The 24,660-nt window shown below is 36.6% G+C and overlaps 1 protein-coding gene across 5 annotated transcripts in view; it reads left to right on the top strand.

Moving 5' to 3' along the window:
- Positions 1–24,660, top strand: part of RASAL2 (RAS protein activator like 2) — a 341,072-nt gene that overhangs the window by 229,733 nt on the left and 86,679 nt on the right. For all 5 annotated transcript variants that reach the window (XM_008696769.2, XM_008696778.2, XM_040636247.1 and 2 more), the window contains exon 4: positions 23,653–23,759. In XM_008696769.2, coding sequence (XP_008694991.1) covers positions 23,653–23,759 — 107 coding nt within the window. The remainder of the gene's footprint in view (positions 1–23,652; positions 23,760–24,660) is intronic.

A 24,660-nucleotide genomic window follows, 5' to 3' on the forward strand; every position in this document is an offset into this window, starting at 1 on the left:
ATTATTATGTTTGTTCTACTGATCTGTAATCAGTGATCTTTGATATTACCATAGTCATTGTTTTGGGGCACCTCAAACCATATCCATATAAGATGGCAAACTTAATAAATATTTTGTATGTTCTCACTATACCACCAACCCACCACCATCCCTTCCCTCTCACCTTCTCCCCGGACCTCCCTATTCCCTGAGACACAACAATATTGAAATTAGGCCAGTTAATAGCCCTGCAGTGACCTCTAAGAGTTCAAGTGAAAGGAAGAGTCACACGCCTCTCCCTTTAAATCAAAAGCTAGACATTATTAAGCCTAGTGAGGAAGTCATGTTGAAAGCCTAGATAGGCCAAAAGCTAGGCCTCTTGCACCAAAGTTAGCCAAGTTGTGAACACAAAGGAAAAGTTCTTGAAGGAAATTAAAAGTGCTACTTCATTGAACAAACAAATGATAAGACAGTAAAATAGCCTTATTGCAAATATGATGAAAGTTTGAGGGGTCTCTATAGAAGATCAAACCAGCCACGTCTTTTGCTTAAGCCAAACCTTATCCAGAGCAAGGCCTTCATTCTCCCACTGAAGATGATGCGAAGATTGTTGAAATGACAACAAAGGATTTATAGTATTACTAAACTTGTTGATAGAGCAATGGCAGGATTTGAGAGAATTGACTCCAATTTCCAAAAAAGTTCTGTGAGTAAAATGCTATCAAACAACATTATATTACAGAGAAACTGACATGAAAGAGTCTACTGATGCAGTTAGTTTCACCTTTGTCTTATTTAAGAAATTGCCACAGCCACCGCAACCTTCAACAACCACCACCCTGATCAGTCAGCAGACGTCAACATCAAGGCAAGACCCCATACCAGCGAAAGATGACAAGATACTGAAAGCTCAGATGATGCTTTGCATCACTTAGCAATAAAGTATTTTTAAATTAAGGTATATACATTGTTTTTTTTAGATGTAATGCTATTGCACACTTAATAGACTAAAGTATACTGTAAACATAACTTTTATATGCAATGGGAAACCAAAAAACTAATTTGACTTCCGTTGTTGGGATACTCATTTTATTGCAGTGATCTGGAGCCAAAGCCACAACATATCTGAGGTATGCCCATATTTGTAATATTGCCAAGTGGAAATAGCCCAAATGGCCATCAGTGGAATACTACTTGGTCATTAAAAAGAATGAAGTACTGAAACATGCTACAACATGGATAAAATAAATTAAATCAGGTACAAAAGGCCACATATTATATGATTTCATGTATATGAAACATCTAGAACAGGAAAATTCATAAAGATAAAACTTAGATTAGCAGTTGCTATGGACCTAGCAGTTGGGAGGAAGGGAGAGTGAGTGCTAATGGATGCTAGGTTTCTTTCTGAGGTGAAGAAAATGTTCTGGAATTAAATTGCAGTGATGTTCATATAACTTTACTCAAAAGTCAGTCGCTCAGAGATGCCTACCCTTACTACCCTCTAAAATTGTAAAGTTCTCCAACATTACCTATACCTCTTCCTTGCTTTATTCTTATCCTTGGCACTGTTCACCCTAACACAATATATATTTTACTTTTTTATCTCATGTGCTGTTCTCTCTCGTTCAAGAATGTAAGCTCCATAAGGGCAGAGATTTTGTCTCTTTTATCCAACTGCATCCCAGGGCTTACAACTGTGCTTGGCACATCCTGTCACTAATGTCACACGAGTGAACAAAAATCAGGAATATAAGTAATTGAAGGGGGGGCTACATTTTTTATACTCTTTTTTCAACTGAAATTTAAGTTTCCTCTAGGACTGTGAGACTAAGGAAGTGGGAAGAAATAAATAACTTTTTTTTTAGTTTCTTAAAAGTAAATAAAGACAAGTATATAGTCCTTAAAATAAAAAGAAAACTTTATTTGACCCAGGCAAATACTTGTTTATTTCTTAATCATGAAGGCCTGGCTGGGATCCACAAATACATTAAGTTCTCAAAAAGTGTTGACTGAATTGGCAGTGTGGGCCTTAATCAGGGATCAGTAAACTATGGTCCACAGCTTTTATTTGTTTGTTTGTTTGATAAGGTTGTATTGGAATACAGCCATGCCCATTCATTTACATATTGTCTATGACTGTTTTCTTGCTACAGTGCTGAAATTAAAATAGTTGTGACAGAAACTGTATGGCCCACAAAGTCTAAAATATTTACTAGCCGACCCTCTACAGAAAAACTGCTGCCCTCTGCCTATATCAACCCTTTTGGATACAGAATACTATAATAGGGAATTTGGTCAAACATTCAGACATTCAAATTTCATTTCCATCACTACCTGTTACCTAAGACAAGTTTTCTGGTCTTTGGTTTTTCTCATCTGTAAAAGGAAGATAATACCTATCCCACCTGATTGTTGTTTTAAGAATTTTAAATGAGATACTCTATGTAAAGCACTTAGTGAAGTGCCTAAAAAAAGCAAATTGCAGCCCAATAAGTGTTCTGCACCCACACATATATTACACATGCACATGAGGAAATGTAAATGCCCTCAAATAGAAACGCCCAGTCACCAAGCATTTTCTAGATACTTCTCAGTATTTTAGGAAAATAATAAATAAAAATAAAATCAACAAATTTCAATAATAAGTACTTACTACACATGAGGAACATAATAACCACCAAAATGAATGGGATTTGGTCATTTGTTGAGATGATTATAGTCAGTCATTATTTCTAACAGTCCTGTGGTGTCCTTGACTCATATTTTAGCAAAATGTACAGCCTACTATAGAATGTTTACATCTTCAGGTAAGTTTTATTGCTTTATTTTTAAGGAAAATTTTACATAAGGAGGATAAATTCATGCTATGTTCTGGTTGTAAGCAGAGAAAAACAGTGTGATGCCTTTTATGACAAAATTTCAATCCAGAGCTTTTTCTCAGGGTGCCTCATTTGCTGACTCTGTTTAGAGAAATCGGGGTTCTAGTACCAGATTATTTTGATGATATCTTTCTGCCTATACTGCCTTTTCTTAAGTAAAAAAAAAAAAAGATTTATTTTTTCATGTCCTAGGTTTTATTTTTGACTGTTAATTTGGAGACAATGGTGTGGATCCTTACATAAGGCATATATGGAATTCTTTAGTACTTATCTATATAGAATTACAGTCTCGCTTTCACTAATCATTTAATAAACACTTATTAATCATCCACTGTGTGCTAGGCATTAAAACATTTGTTTTAGATTAGTAGAGCACAATTTTTGCCTTTAAAATGCACCAGGTGTAGTGGAAGAAATCACTGTGTAAACAAATAATTTCAATAAAGTAATAGGAGGAATAACAATGAAAGTATGGATAAGAAGGCTATTAAGTCTGCGTTAAGGGGTCAGGGGAAACCTGGGGAGGTAATATTTGAGCTAAGTCTCAGTGGATCAGTTTAATATTGTCAGGTGTACATGGTAGAAAGAATGATACCTCACCAGTCAATCAACAAAATTTTTGAGCATCTACTGTGTGCCAGATAATGCTGTAGACAGTGGGGATACAGCAATGAACAAAACAGACAAATTGTGTAGATTGCTTTCTTGTAGAACATGCAAAGGCATGGGCATGAGGTAGATAACACAGTATAGCTAAGCGAAGGAGAGTCTCAGGGAGCTGCTATCAGGAAAGAAGAAGGGGCCACGTCACACCAGGAAGTTTGAACTTGACTCTAGGCCAGTGGTTTCAACCTAAGAGCTCCAGAGATACTGTTGTGTCATAAGGTTTTTACAAAGGATTATCAATTCATGTTTAGATACTAAGCAAGCATAGACTGTGGATTTTGATAAAATGTTTTTATATATATTTGTCACTACTTTTCAATTTTATGTAATTATTTTGAATAATAAAGTATGGATTTATTTAAACATGAATTCATAATACCTTTTTATTTTGTACATTTTCTGTCTTCTCACTCAATTGATAATATTGCTATAACTACTTTTAAGTTACTGTCTGTTAAAATGACTAATTTTAAAAAGCGATCCTAAAATAATTTAGCCTGATACCTCCTGCCAGTGTTGAAGCTATTAAAACTTTTAGAACAGCTCAACAAAACTTCAGTAAATATTAAGTGAACACTTTCTAAGTGCCAGGCACTCCTCTAGCCACTGGGATTATAAAGGTTAATATAAAACAAAGGTCTGTGTTCTCAGGAAACTTACAGTCAGAGTTAACTGGAGTCCATATGAAGAACAATGAAGTCAACGTGGGGAGGGTCTGGATTCAGGATATATTGAGGTGATAGCTCTTAAGCAGTGAGAATTCTCTCACTGAAGGCAGACTGCTAGACTAGAAAGAAAGATCATTGGGAACAGAGCTAATGTGTTGCTAATGCAGGGGGGAAAACTCTTAATTTTTAAGAGTGTTATTTTCTCATAGCAAACCTAATCAATCTCCAGAGGAAAGGGATATTAGTGATTTATGAGTCTCTGAAAATACCTGTACTCCTTGATTTTTCTCTGCCTGTCACAGTGTAAAGCCTGTGAAATAATCTTATATCCAAGCATATAAGTATGTAATGTAAATCATGTTGAAAAATCCATCTGCATCTGACTCCTTCACAATGACAGTGTAAGTGACAGGAGTTGAAGGACAGTCATTCCCTACGTTGGCGGATCTCTGAACCTTCAACCCAACACGCTCACTTCTTTGACTTCTTTCAGAATTCAGCCTTCTTTCCTATTCTCCCTCTCTCCCTCTCCCGTGCTGTCTCTCTCTCTTTCTTCCCACCCCCCCCCTTTTCTTTCTTGCTAAGAAAGACCGAGCTATTGACTAGAAGCCCAGAGTTGCCCCCAAGTTCCGACCACCGGCTCGAATTCTTATGAAGTGGACTTGTAATATCCTTAATGTTGCTGTTGGCAGTCAGTTACAGATTCCATTATTGTCGATCAATGCCGTCGCCATGCGAGGTGGGGGGAGGAACAGAGGAGCAGGAGAAGAAAGGAGGGATGAGAGCTTCCTATTCACAGATTTATCAACCTGCCTTTGCTCGCAGGAAATATTCGCAAAGGAGGCTGAGATGCTGTTGAAATAGCTAAGGCAGGAAAGGGTTAGGGGGCTGCAGTTCTCTCCGGCTGACTGAAAGGAAATTTGAAAACCTTTCTTCTCGGAACAAAACAAAATGCTGAATTTGTTCTTTTGCCTTTGTTTTTGTTTGATGATATGCTTTACTTAACTGATTAGCTATTGTGCTGTCTGGTTATCTAAGCTGCTTCAGTGTAGGAACCTGTTTCTTTCTTTCTTTCTTTCTTTTTTTTTTAGTATCTTTATTCTTTATTTTCCTTTGCTTTCTCCTGTCATTAAACACAAATCATTATTCAATTTTATCCTGGCTTCTCTTTCAGGCTAAAGCTTAACACTGCAAGACAGAAGGACAAATCTCCCTTCCCTTCTCTTCTGTCACCCTCTTTTAACCCTCTATTTCCTTCCCCCTCCCCCCGTTGTGTTAGATTGATGTCACAGAGACAGAATTCAGAGTGGAGGGAGGATCACATTTGCTCTTTCATCATTACCGCCTAGCCAGCAATTTAAGTGTTGGACCCCCAAGAATTTAGTCTTTGTATCTTTCTTTTCCCACTCCATCATTCAGTAATTGTGCTCTGTATGGAAAAGTTTTCTGGCTGGAGAATGAGTCTCCTTTCCCCTGGTGATGTGGCCGAGTGGTTGGATAGTAGCACCGAAGAGGAGAAGAGCCTTCTGGCATTTCTGGGTACGGTAGGGCTCCGCTTGTTCTTTTAACCGTTTGTTGTCTGAACTTCTCTGACTTCGGGGAGTAAGACCCCAGATTTTCTAAAATCCAATTTTGTATTTTTAAAAGGGAGCAGAGGAATTAAGAGGATATGTTTAAGTCGTTTGCTTTTCAAGGTTTGTTTATGTCTATAGAAAGAGTGTCAGCAGTGTTGCCTATGAGAAATAAGAGACAGTTTGCTTTGCTTTAACAAAGAGTTCTAGCTCCGTGCAAAGCCTACTATGTCATCCGGTCAGCTGTTCGTGGTATTTAGACAACTTCTACCAGCCAAAATATATTATTGTTTTTCTCTACCTCTTCATACAGTGATGATGAGGCTTGGCTTGTAAGAGTGGCAGTGGGCTTTGTGTGCAAGAAAAGCCAACATATGGATTGAGAGGTAGCTTTTATGCAAGGTGTGAAATATTTGTAATGTTCATATCAAGATTTCTACTGAGTATATAAAATAGGACACGTGGACCAACAGTTACTTAAACTTCCCATTTATGGATGCTTTCTAATAAATTTCTGAGTAAAACAATTATTGATCATGGAATTATTGATATAATAAATTCATAAGAAAGTTATGTTATAAATCCAATTGTGTCATCAGTGTAATAGGAGAGCTTGATACACAAATCCTATTTGTGAATACTTTTGTTAGATTAATAATTGCCTTGACATTATGTTTTTATGAATTTGATTTGTCTTATAATGTATTTCACTAAATACAGGTATACCTTCTTATAAGTGAGCAGAATTTATGGTCTTCTAATTATTCCTCATGAATATTAGAATAGTCTTCTGTCATTTCAAAAGATATCTTAAAAAATTTTTTTATTATATTTAGCATAAATTTCTGTTTTGTTTTATTTAATTCAATTATGTTGTCTGTCTTCTATACATGATTTCTTTTTTTGTGTGGTTTAAATGTAAAGGGTCATCCTAATCAGATCTTTTCTAGTTCTATAAAGACTCAGGTATATATATTTTTATATTAATCCTACTCTTAATTTGTTTATCTTAGCCTCACTTATCTTGGGTATTTGGGTGACTTTAAGAAATATATGTACCTCTTAAATCCTCATTTCTCTGAAGCCTATCCTATTCTGCTTGTTTCCCATTCCCCTCCCCTCCACATACATACAGAAACATCAGTGAGCAAAAGCAAATACAAATATCCCTAAGTAAAACCAACCACTTAGATCCTATTGCATCATGGGAAAGGAAGTTAAAGTCATCGCTAAACATCTTTCCCTTGCTTTTGCATGATGTTTTTCTGTATTCTAATTACTCTCAAGATTAATTTGTTTCGTTTTTTGGCCATTACCCCAGTATGTCTAAAAAGAATTTGATCAAATACATAGAGTTGGGCAAATAAAAGGTAACTACAGTTTATGCCCCCTCCCGCCCCCACTCCCATAGTCTGTTTAGGAGAGTTGATGAATTCCTCTTTATTCACAAATGGAGGTGGTAAGGACAAAGGATGTTAGAACATGCTTAGAAGAAAAATGCAAATTCCTACAAATTATCCACTAATGGAAGGAAACCTTAGCATTCGTTAATAGATGAAACACAGATAAGTCAGTCATGATTCTCCTCAAGGGCCACAAGTTTAGTCGCTGAGAGAGTAGATAGCTACGGATCCCTTGCTCTACTGTGGTAGTACTGAACCTGGATGTCAGCAAGTCTTATTTGGGGATTGAAACTCTCTCCTGACCATGGGTAGCAAACACCTCTGTCTCTGGATAAACAGGAATTTACTAAGTTGTTCCAGAGGAACTAGGAGGAAAACTAGCTCAGATATAGCTTGTAATAGCTTGTGGATTAAGCAAAGCTCTCGTGATGTCATTTGCTAATATAGTTACCATTAATTATAACATGCTTTTCCCAGTGAAGAGAAAAATAAGAAACCTGAATCTGCTTTATGGTGAATCTAGGATGAATGGAACCAAAAGAGTCGTTGTGTCAAAGAACCTATCCCTAAGGAATGATTTCTCTCTAGAAGGGGAGGATGGAAGGAAAGCTCTTTGTGTTGGTTAGACTTTACTACTTCACTTTTGAACAATAGTCACTTAACTGATATTCAGGCCTTCCTGTTGATTTAGTGCAGTGCTGGTTTGATGAAACTTCATAAGACTGTGCTGTGCATTATTCTATTCAAAAGCCTTCCATGGCTCCCTCCTCACCTACCAGATGAAGTCAGAACACCTTACTCTGTAACTTATTCTGGCCCTTCTATTTGACGTTCTAGTATTCCTTTGGCGAGGGGCCAAGGGGCCCTTCATTCCACCAAATGGATTAACTTTCTGTATCTTACACAAACGTTGCCCTTTGCTACCTTCCCACATGCTGTTTCTTCTATTGGCAGTGTCCCTTCATCTAAACTGAACTTTCCATAACCTTGCTCCTGTTTCAGATCTTGCTCATGAACAAAATACTGTGCTAGGTACTGTGGCTGGATACAAAGAGGTATAAGATAAAGCTACTTGTAAGAAATGTAGAGTTTGGTTGGGGAGAAAACATGAACTATGTACAATTAAGTGAGAAAGATTTAATGATAATTCAAGACAACGGAGAAAATAAAATAAAGCAGTACCTGATTGTGAAATGATTTATCTAGGCAAAAATTGCCTTGAGAATTTGAAGTAGGGAGACATCATATTCAATTAGGAACACTGAAAATTGCTTTACATAGATAGGATTTAATCTGAATCTTAAAAGATAGAGTAGATTTTTATAGAAATGGAGTTTTCTGTATGGAAGGAGTGTCATGAGGAATATTAAGTTATGTTCATGTCTAATGAACAAACTAATTTGAAAGGAGTGGGAAGTTCGTGTAAAGAAGTGATGAGAGACAATACTTGAAGGATGTTTGGTGTCTCACTTCGGTAGGACCTTTTCTGACAATCTAATAAGTAACAATTTTATCCGGAAATTGGGAAGAATTAAAGATTAATAAGTAAGAAAAAAATGTAACCAAAATAATTTCTTAGGAGGACATGTGAAAGCGTCTCAACAGGGGGACAAGACCAGATGCAGTTAAACCTGTTTGAAAGCTATCAGAGAAGTCCAGATACGGACTAAGTGCCTCTATTTTAACACTTCACTCCCTATAGTATTATTAGTGGTTTGCTTATTTGTAATTAAAACTAGATTGTGAATGCCTCCATAACGGGCTCAATCCCCCGTCTTTTCAGCACCCAGCACACTCCAGGTACAGAGAAATATTTGCACAGCTAATATGAATAACTGAGATGAAAAGATGGAGAGATTACAAAGGATCTATCAACAGAATTGCGGACAGATTGAAGGAATAGGGAAGAAAATAAGGACTTTTTGAATTTGGGACGATGTTAGTTACTATTAACAGAAATAGAAAAGTTGGGAAAGGGAGCCAGTTTTTGAGAGAACAAGATGAGTTCTGTTTAGATATATTGAGTTTGAGGTGACTAGTGTATATTCGGATAGAAATATAGTTCTAATGATTGGAAATGAAGTCACAGGTAGAGAGCAACATCTGGGAAGCATCTAGAGAAGAAAGATAGTTGAAGCTCTAAGCATCTGTAAGTGATCTACTATTGAGAAACTGGCAAGAAAAAAACAGAGGTGGGGCACCTGGGTGGTTCAGTCAGTTAAGTGTCTGCCTTCGGCTCAGGTCATGATCCTGGGGTCCTGGGATCAAGCCCCGCATCAGGCTCCCCACTCAGCGGGAAGCCTGCTTTTCCCTCTCCCACTCCTCCTGCTTGTGTTCCCTTTCTCTCTGTCAAATAAATAAATAAAATCTTAAAAAAAAAAAAGGCGAGGGACTGAACCTTGAAGAACACCAGTTTGGGGGGGTGGGGTGGGGTAGAGAGGAAGAGGAGATATAGAAGGAATGATCATAATGGTAGGAGGAAAGCCAGGATGGTATGATATTACAAGTGCTAAGGTAGAAAACGGTCAACAATGTCAGTAGTTACAAAAGAGAAAAAGATGTCAGGAAAGACCACTGGATTTGGTAATTGGGAGACTTTTGATAACTTGTGAAATTATCAGTTCTATTTCATTCATTAGAGTTGAAGGAAGAGAAATCAGATTTTATAATATTGAGAAAGAGAGCAGATGGTGAGACAGTGAAAGCCACAGGTTACATCTCTTGCCTGGAGAAATCTGTTACTAATAAAAAGGAAAAGTACCTTTTTAAAAACTGGGGAGACTTGTACATATTTTTGGCATAGGAGAGAGCAAGATATTGAACCTATTAAAATAACTGAGGGCACAAAATCCTTTATGAGTTTGAGTTTGAGTGAGTGTGGGATTAAGGGCACAGGTTAACCTTTTGAAAGGAGAATCTCATACAGGGATAAAAAATGCTTGTAGAGATTTAGCAGTGGAAAGTAGGGAAGATGAGGGAGATAACTGCTGTTGTATTAATCTTATGGCATTTAACTTACCCAATCTTGCATTGCAGTTAGTTATTTGTGTATCCACCTAGCACTCCCCAGTTTCTGCATGGTAGGGATCTTCACGTAATATTTTGGGATCTTCCAGAATAGCACCTCAAAGGTGCTTAGTAAATACTTAATTTTTGAATGAATGAATGCTATTCAGATGCCCAACAGTTTGAGATTCAGCCATTTTCACAGTTATCCAAATTATTATGTCAGAGCTACCCTTTTTCCTCCTACAGTGTTCTGTATTCTCATATCTGCAAGTACCATTTAGGGTACATTGGTAGCATTTGCAGTTATTATTTCAGTAGGTTGCAGTTATTATTTCAGTAGGTTGTAATTGTGTTTTCCAAATTCTAGAATAAAAAGGAAAATACTCAAATATTTTGTACTACTTTGCATTTTCTAAACCACATTTAAGTGATTTTTTTTGTTTAGTGAAGTTATTAGAATAGCTCTATAAAAGAAGAATATCATTTTGGTAAAACCTAAACATTTTTAAGTTTCTAAATGACTCTACTGGCTATGGTTAATTATTTGGTATTGATAACTATTACCTGATTCCTAAAATTATACCTAACCTCAAGGGAAAAGTATGTTCAAAAATTGAAACTCTAATTTCTGGCAAAATGGCAGATATCCTGAAAAATAACACAGAAACAACTAGAAATGTCATATTAATGAAACAAACATTTTAAACTACAATGGTTGACCTCTTTTTTTTTTTTTTTTTAGATTTTATTTATTTGACAGAGAGAGACACAGAGAGGGAACACAAGCAGGGGGAGTGGGAGAAGGGAGAAGGGAGAAGGGAGAAGAGTGAGCAGGGAGCCCAATGTGGGGCTGGATCCCAGGACCCTGGTATCATGACCTGAGCCAAAGGCAGACGCTTAACGACTGAGCCACCCAGGCACCCCTTGACCTCTCTTCTTGGAAAAGAAAGGAAATCTCCTGGAAGAGAAAAAATAAAACTAAATATCCAGGTAGTAAAATTGTCCTGGGGGCATTTGCCAGTCTTAGAATTCCAGAATGTTAAGTTTCGGTTTGTTTTTGTTTGTTTGTTGGAATTTTTTCTTAAGATTTCATTTATTTATTTGTGAGAGAGAGAGAGAGCACAAGCAGGGGAATGGGCAGAGGGAGAAACAGGCTCCTTGCTGAGAAGGAACCTGATGCGGGACTCGATCCCAGGACTCTGAGCTAAAGGCAGACACTTAACTGACTGAGCCACCCAAGCATCCCTCTTTTTTTTTTTTTTAAAGATTTTATTTTATTCGAGAGACAGAGCAAGAGAGAGAGAGAGAGAGCAGGAGCAGAGAGAGAAGCAGACTCCCTGCCAAGCAGGAAGCCCAATGCGGGGCCATCCCAGGACCCTGGGATTGTGACCTGAGCCGAAGGCAGACACTTAACTGACTGAGCCACCCAGGTGCCCCCAGGATGTTAAGTTTTAATAGTCACAAGATAGGAGATGAACTTAGGGTCCAAACAAAATGAGGAATTAGAATGGAAATCCTTGGGCACCTGGCTGGCTCAGTCGGAGGAGCATGTAACTCTTGATCTTGTAGTCCTGAGTTTGAGCCCCACATTGGGTGTGCAGATTGCTTAAATAAATAAATAAATAAATAAATAAATAAATAAATAAATAAATCCCCAAAATCCTCACCCCATTGTTTCTCATAGGACTGGGTCCCTTGATGACTGAAAATAAGAAATAAAATCTGGTCACTGACAAAAACTGACAAATCTTCCTTATCTTAGACTGGACTACTGGTCCTTCCAGGGAAAAGGATAAAAATCCCCTGAGAATTTTTAACCATGGTTCTGATAAGATAAAACTAAAATAGTGGACAATATATGAGTTAAATAGGAAGGGGGTAATTCGAACTGAACTTTTAAAAAAAGATCATTGAATTATTCAAGAGAAGAATAGAAATCAAGATTAGCATTAGGCTTTAAGTGTATGTGTTAAAATGTTAAGGACAGCTATTAAAAGAATAAAAATAGAGTGCATGATTTCAAAAGCAGTAGAGGAGAAAATGAATTTTTAAACTTTGATCAATCTGAGCAGACAGAAAATCAGGAAAAAAAGCATTTTAAAAAGTGAGTAGAAAACACACTAGGTGGTAGAAATAAAATCCAACAATGTTGAAAATGTTAAAAGGTAAAGATAGCCAGACTCAATTTCTTTTTTAATGTTGTGAATGAGAAAGGATCCAGGAGAGTTAAAAATTAAAAGGTTTGGAAAAAGATATCTTTGGCAAATAAAAGAAAGGTAGCATAGCCATGAAAACAAGATAAAATGGAACTTTATGTCAAAAACCATTACTATGAATAAAGGAGGTCACTTAATGATAAAATGTAGAAATTGCTAGAAAGATATAGCAATCTTACATGCACCCAATAACAAAGTCTTAAAATTTATATGGCAAAAGTTGGCAAAAATATAAGGAGAAATTGATAAATCTATAATCCTGTCCAGAAAAATTAGTAAAGCTATAGAAGACATAAAAAGCATGATAAGCTTGAGTTAATGGACATGTATAGAATCCTGAATCCAGCAATTATATAGTCTTCTCATACACATATGGGATCTTCATGAAAACAGTCCATAGACTGGGTGCATAAACAAATCTCAATAAATTTTAAAGCCTTTACATCATACAGAACACATTCTCTTGATCATAGTTGAACTAAGTTAGAAATTAGTAACAAAAACTTACGTTATAAATGTTTACTGGGATGCCTGGGTGGCTCAGTTGATTAAGTGTCTGCCTTCAGCTCAGGTCATGATCCCAGGGTCCTGGGATCAAGTCCCACATCAGGCTCCTTGCTCAGTGAAGAGCCCAGTTCTCCCTCTGCCTGCTGCTTATCCTACTTTGTGCTCTCTCTCTCTGACAAATAAATAAATAAAATCTTTTTAAAAATTTTTAAAAAACCTTTAGTTTTGGAAACTTTTTAAGTTGCTTATCTATAACTCTTCAGTCAAAGGAGAAATAATAATAAAAACTACAAAATAGAACTGAACATCCTGAAAACAGTACATATCAAAGCCTGTAGGATATTGTGAAATGTTATTAAGTGAAAGCTAACAGTCTTAACCTTTTTTATATTGAAAGGAAGAAAGGCTGAAAATTAATGAGCTAATTAAGCATTTAAGTTTTATATCTATATCTATATCTATATCTATATATCTCCAAAGAAAGTTTAGGGAGAAAAATAATGAAGATAATAGCAGATGATAATGAGATGGAAGACAGAAATAAATGTAATAGAATCAGTAAAGCCAAGAGTTGTTTTATTAAAAAGTTCAATGAAAATGGATAACACCGTCAAGATTTGATCAAGACGAAAAAGAAAACACAAAGAAACAATGTTAGAAATGAAAAAAGGGGACATAATTATACAAAATCAGAGACTTGAAAAATAGGAATCTATCATGAACAACTTTATGATACTTGAAAATTTAGAGAAAATGGACATTTTGTTTTATTTAGGTGGGAAAGGGCGGAGGGAAAGGGAGAGAAAGAATCTTTTTTTTTTTTTAAGATTTTATTTATTTATTTGACAGAGACAGACAGCCAGCGAGAGAGAGAACACAAGCAGGGGGAGTGGGAGAGGAAGAAGCAGGCTCCCAGTGGAGGAGCCTGATGTGGGGCTCGATCCCAGAACGCTGGGATCACGCCCTGAGCCGAAGGCAGACGCTTAACTACTGCACCACCCAGGCACCCCAAGGGAGAGAAAGAATCTTAAGCAGGCTCCACGCCCAGCACAGAGAGAGCCCCACGCAGGCTCTCAACCCTGGCATCATGACCTGAGCCAAAATCAAGAGTTGGACACTTAATCTTCTGAGCCACCCAGTCGCCCTGAGAAAATAGATGTTTTAAGGAAAGATGTAATTTATTAAATTGACTATGGAAGAAACAGAAAATATAAGTAGGCTTGTAACTTATAGCCATGAAAGAAATTGAATCATATCCTAAAATCTATCATCTATTGTGGTTTGATTTTTCATGCAGCCTGACTTCTGAAAAAGAATAAATGCTGGATTACACTTGCATTACTATTTCCAATCAGTGGCAATTCAGTTTTTCATCAGAAATGAATAAATCGACATTTGATATCTAAATTGAAAAAGAAGCAGAAAATCCTAAAAGTCATGCTAACCCCTAACATGGCGGTTGAATCCCTGTTGAGTCCCATAGGTGGTCATGGTTCCCTTCGTGTTTATACATCCTTTATTTAGGGGATTTCCTTAGAAAAAGAAAAATTTCAAAATTTTTCTGAAAGTGATGTAAGAATAAAAAATTTAAGAAAATCAAGCTGAACAGATATCTAAAGAAAATGGAAATGAGTAAGATATCAAGACTTAAACCTTATATGTAAATGTGCTTCTTAAGAAATTTGTGAATTTTCAAAAAGAATGGTGCATAGAAGGAAACACCACGAAACTTTTAAACCTAAGCTCTCATGAAGCTTATTTATCAAAATCTCAATTATAGCTGAAGAGTCAAATTAATATACAGAAAAAGTGATTCTTAAACCTGACTAGATGCTTCTCTTTAATTCCATATATGAATTAGAAATAACTAGAAAATTTATTAATTTTACTGTGTATTAAATTGAACCATATGAAATTATATATGAAATATTTTATCATTTGAACATACAAAAAAATGGCAAGTCTATATCACCCAATATGTTTATTAAAGGAGAAAAAAATGGTATCCAGACTATGCTGAACTATTTTTTAGTTGTTTAGTTAAAATTTATTTGTTACTAATTATTATCTTTTATTCTGTTTTAATACTCCCTGCAAACAAGCAAGAATTGGTGCAAATGGTTTATGAGAACATTGCAGGAGACATATTTAAAATGGAGAGAATTCTATTTACTGAAACTTGTTTTATTTAAAAATCGAGACAAGGATCACCATTATTCAAATCTTGCATTATTCAAACCTTATTCAATACAGCAGTTGGCAGAGCACTGTACTGGGCAGGAATGTAGTTTGCTTCCCGAAACTAAAGAACATATAATCAAGTAATGTGAACTTCTACAAATGTATTAATTGGAAATCAAAGAAATGTCAACAATTAGAACTGGTTTTATGGAAGTAGATGAACTGACATTGGTTTTGAAGGTCACCTAAGATTTGGCAGATAGGTGAAAACCATTAGCAAACACGAATGCAGGGGAATGAATATGGCCAGTTTGAGATCAAAGATCATCTATCTAAGGCAATTTGTTGGAGAGTGTTGACAGAAAAGAGTGACTATGAAAGGTGGGGCCAGGTGGTTTTTTCCAGTGCCTGACTGTCAAAAGATCTCTAGGAAGGTAATTACACCAAGAAAGTAATGTTTTAGGAAAACTAATCTGGTAATGGCAAGCAGGATAGCTTTCAGCGGAGAAAGACAGGAGTCAGTGAGATCAGTTAGGACGGTCCTGCCACGATCTGCGTGAAAAGATAAAAAGTCCAGGACCAGGATGATAGATGGTAGTGTAAATAAAAGGGACAAAATGAAGTCAACAGACATTTTGAGAAGAGACCTGGCAGTGTTGGTGGCATAAGGAGTACAAATCAACATCACAGGCTTCTCCCTTTTCTGATACCTTCACTAAGAAATGATGTCCATTGTAAACATTTTTTGTTTTTGTACAGTGGTATATGTGTATTTGGTCTTCAGTACATGAGTAAGTTCTCATCTTTATATTAGAGGCCAGATATTTGTGTTTTCAATACTTAATACTTTCAGTACTTTCTATTAATGTCTGTTTTGGAATAAAACCCAAACTAGTCTTTTTTTTTTAATTTAATTTTATTTCAATTCAGTTAATTAACATATAGCATATTATTAGTTTCAGAGGTAGAGTTCAGTGTTTCATAGTTGCATGTAACATCCAGTGCTTATTACATCACGTGCCCTCCTTAACGCCCCCTACCCAGTTACCCCGTCCCCCAACACCCTTCCCCTCCATTAACCCTCAGTTTGTTTCCTATAGTTAAGAGTTTCTTATGGTTTGTCTCCCTCTGATTTTGTCTTATTTTATTTTTCCCTACCTTCCCCTATGATCTTCTGTTTTGTTTCTTTTCCACAAACTAGTCTTAAGAGACCCTGGCATAATCAAGGACCAAATCTTTTTTTTTTTTAAGAGTCTAAAGATGAATACTGAAATCATGGTATAAGTAAATCAAGATTATACCTACAATTATATATGAAACATACTAATAATGAGAACATGTTAAGTTCGTTATAGAAAAGTTTAAAGTTCTTACATCTCTGTAAAATTAGAAGACATAGTACCTTCCAGAGTTGAACATAAATTTTATTCACCAAAATAAAGGTGTGAGATTAAGAAAATCTTACAAATAACTGGGTTGAAATGCTCAAAAATGTCATTTTATGCTGAACAGTGTTTTCTTATTTAAAGATTATTCTTCGTAAAACCTAAGACCTTAATGCCATTTCTCTGTTTTTGTCTCATAGAATTGGCCTAAGTAGTTATCTCTCCACTTAAGTGTACTGAAGATTACTTTAGAAAGGGTTTTGTTTTATGTAATACTTTTTTTTTTTAAGAGCAGTTTTAGGTTCACAGCAAAATTAAGAGGAAGGTACAAAGACTTCCCATATACCCTTACCCCCACATATGCACAGCCTCCCCCATTACCAGTATCCTCCACCAGAATAGTACATTTGTTACAGTTGATGAATCTGCATTGACACATCATAATCATCCCAAGTCCATAGTTTACATTAGGGTTCATTTTTGATATTGTACATCCTTGGGGTTTGGACAGATGTATAATGACATGTATCCATTATTACAGTATCATGCAGAGTTTTTTCACTGCCCTAAAGATCCTCTGTGCACCATCTAATCATCCCTCCCCCTAAGGGCAGGTTATTTTTGGAGGATTTTTTAATTGAAGGAATCAGTAGTAGATATTTTTTATAGGTTGTTTCCTGTTTCGTTCAAATATTTTCATGATTGCATTAAGACACCTTTCTCTCTCCTTAGCCCATTTCCTTACCTCTCTTTGTTTCTTGACTGGAACATTGTTATTAGCATCAATGTTCCAAGATTGAGAGTTTTCTCTTGATGGGCTTTTTTTGCAATAAATTACCCCTCAGAATATGATTTAACTCTTTTTTTTTTAATTTGTACATATATGGTGACAAATGTTAACCAGAGTTACTGTGATCATTTCACAATGTATATGAATATTGGATTATGTTGTACACCTAAAACCAATATTGTTCTATATGTCAGTTACACCTCAATTTAAAGAAATGCAAGGGGCAGCTGGCTGTCTCAGTTGGTAGAGCACCCAACTCTTGATCCCGGGGTCGTGAGTTCAAGCCCCACATTGGGCGTTGAGCCTAATTTATTTATTTATTTTTAAGATTTATGTATGTATGTGTGTGTGTGTGTGTGTGTGTGTGTGTATGTATGTATTTAAGAGAGAAAGAGTGTGAGTGGAGCAAGGGTCAGAGGGAAAGAGAGAACCTCAGATTGTGTTAAGCATGGAGCCAGACACAAGGCCCGATCCCACCACCCTGAGATCATGACCTGAGCCGAAATCAGTGATTCTATACGTTACTTGGTGCTCAGCACAATAATATAATGCTAAGTGATTTAATTCTCTTTAAAATATGAAGAATCGTGTGCATATTGTTAAAGTTCTTTGAGTTATTTTTAGGAAGAAGAAAATTGGAGTTTTCATGATTATTTTATTTCTTCTCCGTTACAGCCCATTATACAAAACACCAGGAGAACAGGGTAGCATGCATGGTAATTAAAAAGTACAGGTTCTAGATCCAGACTGCGTGAGTTCCAATCCTGATTCTGCCCTTGACCAGCTGTGCAAGTAATAGAACCTCTTTTTCTTTCCTTGTCTGTAAATGGAGGTGATAGTCTGTTCCAGAGAATTGTTGTGATGATGGAAGAGGTACCTCCTATAAAACACTTAGCATGTAATATAAATGATAGTTTGGTGTTGCAGGTATCCTTGTTATTATGTTTTTATTATAATTATTAAGACCCCTGGTGGTTATCACTAAGAACCAGAGATACACTTTGTATTTGAAACTTAAGCTACCATGTAAACCATGAAAACCTGCGCTGTTTTCTTAGCCTTTCTAGTTGAGACTGTTATTTGCACTAAAACTATTCTCCTCTATCCCATCCAACATCATCATGTGAAGGAATGGAATACTTATGGGTGTCCAGACTCCTTGACCAGAGAGAAATCCATCCTCCTATTGTATTAATAAGAAGAAAATTTTAAAATAATAACAATAATAGAGAATAAATTTGCAGAAGTAAAGAAAAGATGGGGAGACTGAATGGCTTCACTTAGAATTCACCACATTTGTGTACTTAGCCCCTATTTGTTCGGATTGAAGTACGAGTCGAGGGCGTGCACACTTGAAAGTTCTGCTTGTTTGAGTGCGGTACCACAGTCTAAGTGATACAAACTGGATGAATTAAAGTGGCTCTGGGGGTTTGTATTTCAGAGCAGCTGAATGGTAGTGACTGTCAGTACATAGGCTTTAAAGCTATAAAAATGGGATACAGCAGAAAATGTCCTACTGAAAAGCAGGTGGATGAAGTCTATAAAACGCCCAGGTGCTGTGGTGTTGGCAGCTCTATAAATGCAGTCTGTAATTTTCTTCTCTTTGTTCTTGTCACTTTTCCTTTACAAAATTGTTCTCTACCCAAATCTTTAAGGTCTCATTACCTTTAGGAGTCCATCAACAAAACACGCAATCCCATTTCATGAAGCCTTTTCTCTTTCACCTTTTGCCATTTTTTTTTTAGGTCCTTCTTTACTGAATCCATACAAACCCATTGCCTAATACTACACCTTCCTTCCCACTCTGTTCCTTAAAATCTTCTCTGCTCCTGTGGAAAAAGAATCCTCCTAATTTAGAATTCATAGCGTAAAGAGATACGTGATTACTTGTTTTTTTCATTAATAACTTGAGACGCTGACATCTCCTATCTTATTTATTGTCATCATTTACACAATAGAAAGGCGCATAGATGATAGTGAAGTGGGCTCATTTGCAGCAGCACCCTGAAATTTCAGTGACAGGAATGGGTGCATGAACACACTCTGGTGTGTATTCAATTTTCTGTCATGCTTTGTTGGAATGTTATTGATTTTTAAAAAGGTTTTTGAAGTGAGCTGAAGAATTCCCCTTTTGAGAATAATACTAGAACACTTGCTATCTAAATATAATACCAAAAGTATTAAAGGGGCCTGTGAATAATTATAACTGGCAGAGCATTCACATTCATTCATGTTTTATTATTCTGTACACAAAATTACTAGGAATTGGCTTGGGTTGCCATTCATGGGAAGTATTGAGGCATGCTATATATGCCACACTGACTTTCTGTTACTCTTTGTCCCTACTAACACCAGTCGCAGTGGCCTCCGTGCTGCACTTTACCCTAGAAGCTTCGTATTGGCTTTTCTCTGCCTGTCGTGTTCTTCCCTAATAAACCTACAAGGATGACTTCCACATCTCCTTTTCTCAACACAACTACCCATTCACTGTAATTACTGTAGTGAAATTACTACACCTTTTCATCTCCTTTACACTGTCCTACTTTTTTGTCCTCCTTGAAATACTTTTTGACATTTGCTTCCTGATAAGTGAATTAAGGCCATGAACAACCCAAGTATTAGGTTCTAAAGGCAGAGGTTGACTTCTGTCTGTTGAACAAGCACATCCTCCACCAAAAGTGCCTTTGCCCCTATAATCCTCCAGCTGTCAATTTCTTTGCCACGCTTTCCGAAGAAGTCACATCAACAGAGAGGAAAATAGGTATTATGTAGAATAAATGATATTATGATATCAGACTTTGGATTTAAAGAGCCCCTTTCTTCCAAAAAGCAATTTTGTACCAAAGCATATAAACTCATTCATCTTGTCTTTATCTCTGGTTGGTCTGAATAACCCAGTTTATTAATGAAGATCAGAGCAGAAAAGGTGAGATGGCTTACACAGGATCACACAGATAGTTGATGGAGCTGCTAAGAAAAGCACCCAGATGGGGGTGCCTGGGTGGCACAGCGGTTAAGCGTCTGCCTTCGGCTCGGGGCGTGATCCCGGCGTTATGGGATCGAGCCCCACATCAGGCTCCTCCGCTATGAGCCTGCTTCTTCCTCTCCCACTCCCCCTGCTTGTGTTCCCTCTCTCGCTGGCTGTCTCTATCTCTGTCGAATAAATAAATAAAATCTTTAAAAAGAAAAGAAAAGCACCCAGATGTTCTTTTGGTTCAATATATGTTCCATGTGGAGCTATATTGCGGGTTATCTCTCAGTAAGAGAAGTGGTCACCTCATCTTGGTTCATACTCAATGGCAAAGGAAATGAAGAAATAAACTTAAAACTTAACCAGGCTTTTCCATTTTATAACTTTTTTTTGCCTTTCAATCTGAAGATGAAAAATATTTTTAGAGGATGAGAAAGTGAACAAAACAGTTTCAGACCTTTACTGAAACAATACTATAAGTCTCTGTCTCAGTCTTAGAGAGCGAGCATATTTTAAAATGACTGTGATTAAATATTATGACTATGAAAGGAACAATAATTTTTACAGCGGGTCAAAATTAATGTGGTTTATGTAGCATGAGTGGGGGCAGGGGAGAGAGTTGTCTAATTTTGGTCTATTGGAACCAGTATAGATTTTCCTTCCAACTCAGCAGAAATGTGGCTTTAAGAGCATAGTAGCAGCTTTCCCTTCTACTTGGAGATTTAAAGTTAAAGGTAGCTGGACCAGTTTAATGTGCAGGCTTGCCTGTGACTAATCCAGCAAGCTGTTAATTCGATCCTTGCTGATGCTGTTACCTGGTTCTACGTGGCCATTGATGCTTCGGGTATATATTCTTCTCTCTGCTTTGAAATAGTTCTGAATCTTCTGAAGACAAAAGAACTTGGGTATTCAGGGGCCTTTCGTGCATCGTCAGATAAGTTGCATTGCTGTGGGGGCTGAGAAAGGACGTGTAGACCTCTCATCATTAGTTGATTTAGCTTATCCTCTTTCCCCTCTTAGTGGCAGTTGTTCAAACTTCAAGAAAAATTTAATTTCTTCTTTTTGAACCCAGTGATACTCTTTAAGCTACACCAGAGTTGTGATTTTTTTCCCCATGATGCAGAAAGAGAATCTAAAAGAGAAAGAGAAGTACAACAAATAACATATTTGTTAGGGTTTAAAATGTGGCTGCTCATTTTAGCCAATATAATTTCACATTGTTAAAAGCCTGGAAATATATTTATTTAGTGAGTTCAGATGCCTGAAAACTAAAATTAGATATTTGAAAGAAAATGAGGAAATAAGTTCCCATTTTTTTCCTTATCCAGAACATTGCAAATTAAGGAAAACTGTTTACCGGATCGTTTTATTCTTTGCTAATGGAACTTATTTTCTCCTAGTTTGGTTTCTGCATCAATTATTCAGATATTAAAATACGTTATGCTGTAATATCCAATCTCATGTATCTTCTAATTGTAGGTCATTATCAGAGGAAGGATGAGATTTTCTTCTATCTTCCCCAGCCCCTCTCCCCACCAGCCTGCCCCCCATACAGTAGAAATACCTAACTTGGATAATCACTCTTTGAAGTCACATTTCTAAAGTCTGAAGGTCTTGTTGTTCCGTGTGCTTTGCAAAGCTGATTTGTTTAAATTTGGTGCTTTGTGCCATTGCCGTGAATTTTAGCTAATTATACTGCCATTTTTTAGAAGTCGTGTGTGTCTAATTCTGAAAATGGCTTTGTACATTATGGCTCATTTAACCACTGATGGTTAGAGAGAAGTTGAGAGACTTAGCAGTTATTGGTTGTAATTTTAAAACAGTGATAGCATGGGACTTTCTTGTGCTGCGGACATAGAAGACGCTATGTTGGCAACCTCTCAGTCATTAGGAATGTTGCAATTTGGCTTATGTCTTACGGGTCAGGATGTCACACAGAAGATACGTTTAGTCATGGAGAAGAAATCAGTGTCCAGTATGCAAAGATTGTAATAGGGAAAGCACTTGCAATTGGATTTTCATAGGAGGGATTGATTTGTGTGCATTACTAGGTCTGTGTAAAATGGTGTCCTTTTGGCACTAGCTGAATATAAATTTCAGTAAATGTTTTTTCTTGCTGCAGATGAGTGTAATACAGTGAAATTTTCTGTAACTGAGGAGAGGCAGTGGCTGGGCGTCTGCTAATAGCCTGAAAGTAACTAATGAGGATGTGCAGTCGGAACCATTGATTGAATAGCTGCAGTCCCGTGTGTTTCTTTCTCGCTTGCTCTCTGCAAGCTGTAGAGAGGGAGGGGGAAGAGCAAGACACAGGGAGGGAGCGAGAGAAAAAACGCTTTCTCTTAAGTGGAAGTAGCACGGATCCCAGGGGCCAGGAGGCCAGAAATGGAAGTTTAAACTGCATCTATCTTTTAAAGGGAGAACAGCAGAAATCAAAATGTCAGTCTCCGGAGTCACGATTTACTCCTTATTTTTTAAGATCTGGAAGATAATACAGAGTACTTTTTTTAGGATGTGTTTTTTTTCCTTGTCCATGTTGAGATTATCTAATGTTATCTGAGAAGCTGGATTCCTATATGTCTGTCAGTTGAAGTGGAGATGGGAAGCAGTTGTGATAAAGGTATAATATGTATATATCTATCATCTGTGTGTGCGTGTGTATGTGCATATATATATGCATATATTTATATCACTCTATGAAAAAATTGTTTAAATGTAACCTTAATATAGTGTATAATAATTAAATTAGAAAATATCACCTCATCTGCAAAATCCGAAGCTTGTTAGGTCAGTTTGAACAGATTTAGGATTCCAGAGTAAGATTTTAGTAAGGTCATCTTGCCAGCACAAGGAGAAGCTGATCTATTTTTATATCTGCATAGGCATATATGTTATTTTATCCTAGCAGCAGCTTTCAGTCATCTCGTGGCCCTTTGGCTGCAGTCTGGTGAATCATCTTATCTGCACAGAACTGAACTTTGACCTTTGTGCAGACACCATCAAATCATGTGCAACACAAGACTGTGTTTTGTTCACAAGAATATCAAGAATTTCTTTGGGTTCTATTAACTCCTATATTGCTGACAAATTGCTGAGAAGTAGATTCATACACTGTGAGATAGAAATAGTAAGTGAATTTATAGATATTAAACATAGCTCAGAAAAATTTACTTTTTATATGTGCACAGATATAATTATAATCTGTTGTGTTAAAGCAGATTTCTTAAGTGTAACCAGGTCTCCCTAGTGCCTCAATACTTCGAATACCACAGAGATAAAAAGAGATAAATCATGTGGAGATAGAATGTAGTGTACCTTTAAAGCAAACTGATTTTTCTTATGGGGGGAGAAAACCCCAATAATTTTTACAGTGTAGTCAAAGATCCTAAATTTTGGTTTCTTCATGATGTTTCTTTCTTCTTTTCAGAGGTGCCGGCAGAAAGGTCCCCTCGCAGACGGAGTATCTCAGGGACCAGTACATCAGAGAAACCCAACTCCATGGACACTGTAAATACCTCACCCTTCAAAGTACCAGTAAGTGCTCCTCTTCTTTAAAAGATATTTTCCTTTTCTCTCCTTTCTCCTTAGAGTTAGAGACAGTTACTAAGGAATCAAAACATTTTGCTGAAGAATTTCTTTAGAATACTGTAGTTAAAGGACAGAGTTATCAACTTCCATAGATTAACTGTGGTTAACGTCCACTACTTTCAGCAGGAGGTTTATTAGATTTTAGGGAATAATTATTTTTAGTTGTGGGAAATTTCCAAAATATATAACAAAATATGTTAAATTCGAAGTCCTCTGAACTATAGAGTGCAAATCTTTGCAGGATGCCCTTTTATCAAGTTACTAGCGAAAACCTGTCACCATTCCGTAAAGATGCTGGTGGAATTTTTTTTTTTTTCCCACAAGTGGAAGGAGTTTTTTGGTTTTTTTATGTTATTTTTCTTGAGCTGGGGCATGAACAGTGAACGGTGGGACTCCTAAAGTTGCAGAGCAGATTATCAGAGAATTAGACAGTTGTGAGTTCTAATCCTGAGACCTTGGCCTGTGCTTTGCTTAAGCCATCTTTTAGATGACCATCTAAGTGCTTAAGAAATGCCCTGGAAGAAATAACTCAGTTTGAAATAGTCCTTAAACTGATGAGGCAGTACTAAGAATCAGTATTAAATCCTGAATGCTAAGCTCTGAAGACTATAAGTGATCAAGTCAGCTGATCACCAGTTGCAGTCCTGGTTTGGATCTTTTTGATATAACTCTGAGTAATGCAGATTTTAATCAATCCATTTTCTTTATTGAATAAGAGAGTGTCTCATTATATCATTTTATTAAAATTTATTATTTTTTAACTTGAAAAGAATTACTGCCATGAAGTTGGTCATTATTATAGGTACAATGGAAATCAATATAGAGTAGAAGTAGACCTTTCTATTGG

Source organism: Ursus maritimus, unplaced genomic scaffold (assembly GCF_017311325.1).
Source record: "Ursus maritimus isolate PB19 unplaced genomic scaffold, ASM1731132v1 scaffold_2, whole genome shotgun sequence".
NCBI lineage: Eukaryota > Metazoa > Chordata > Mammalia > Carnivora > Ursidae > Ursus > Ursus maritimus.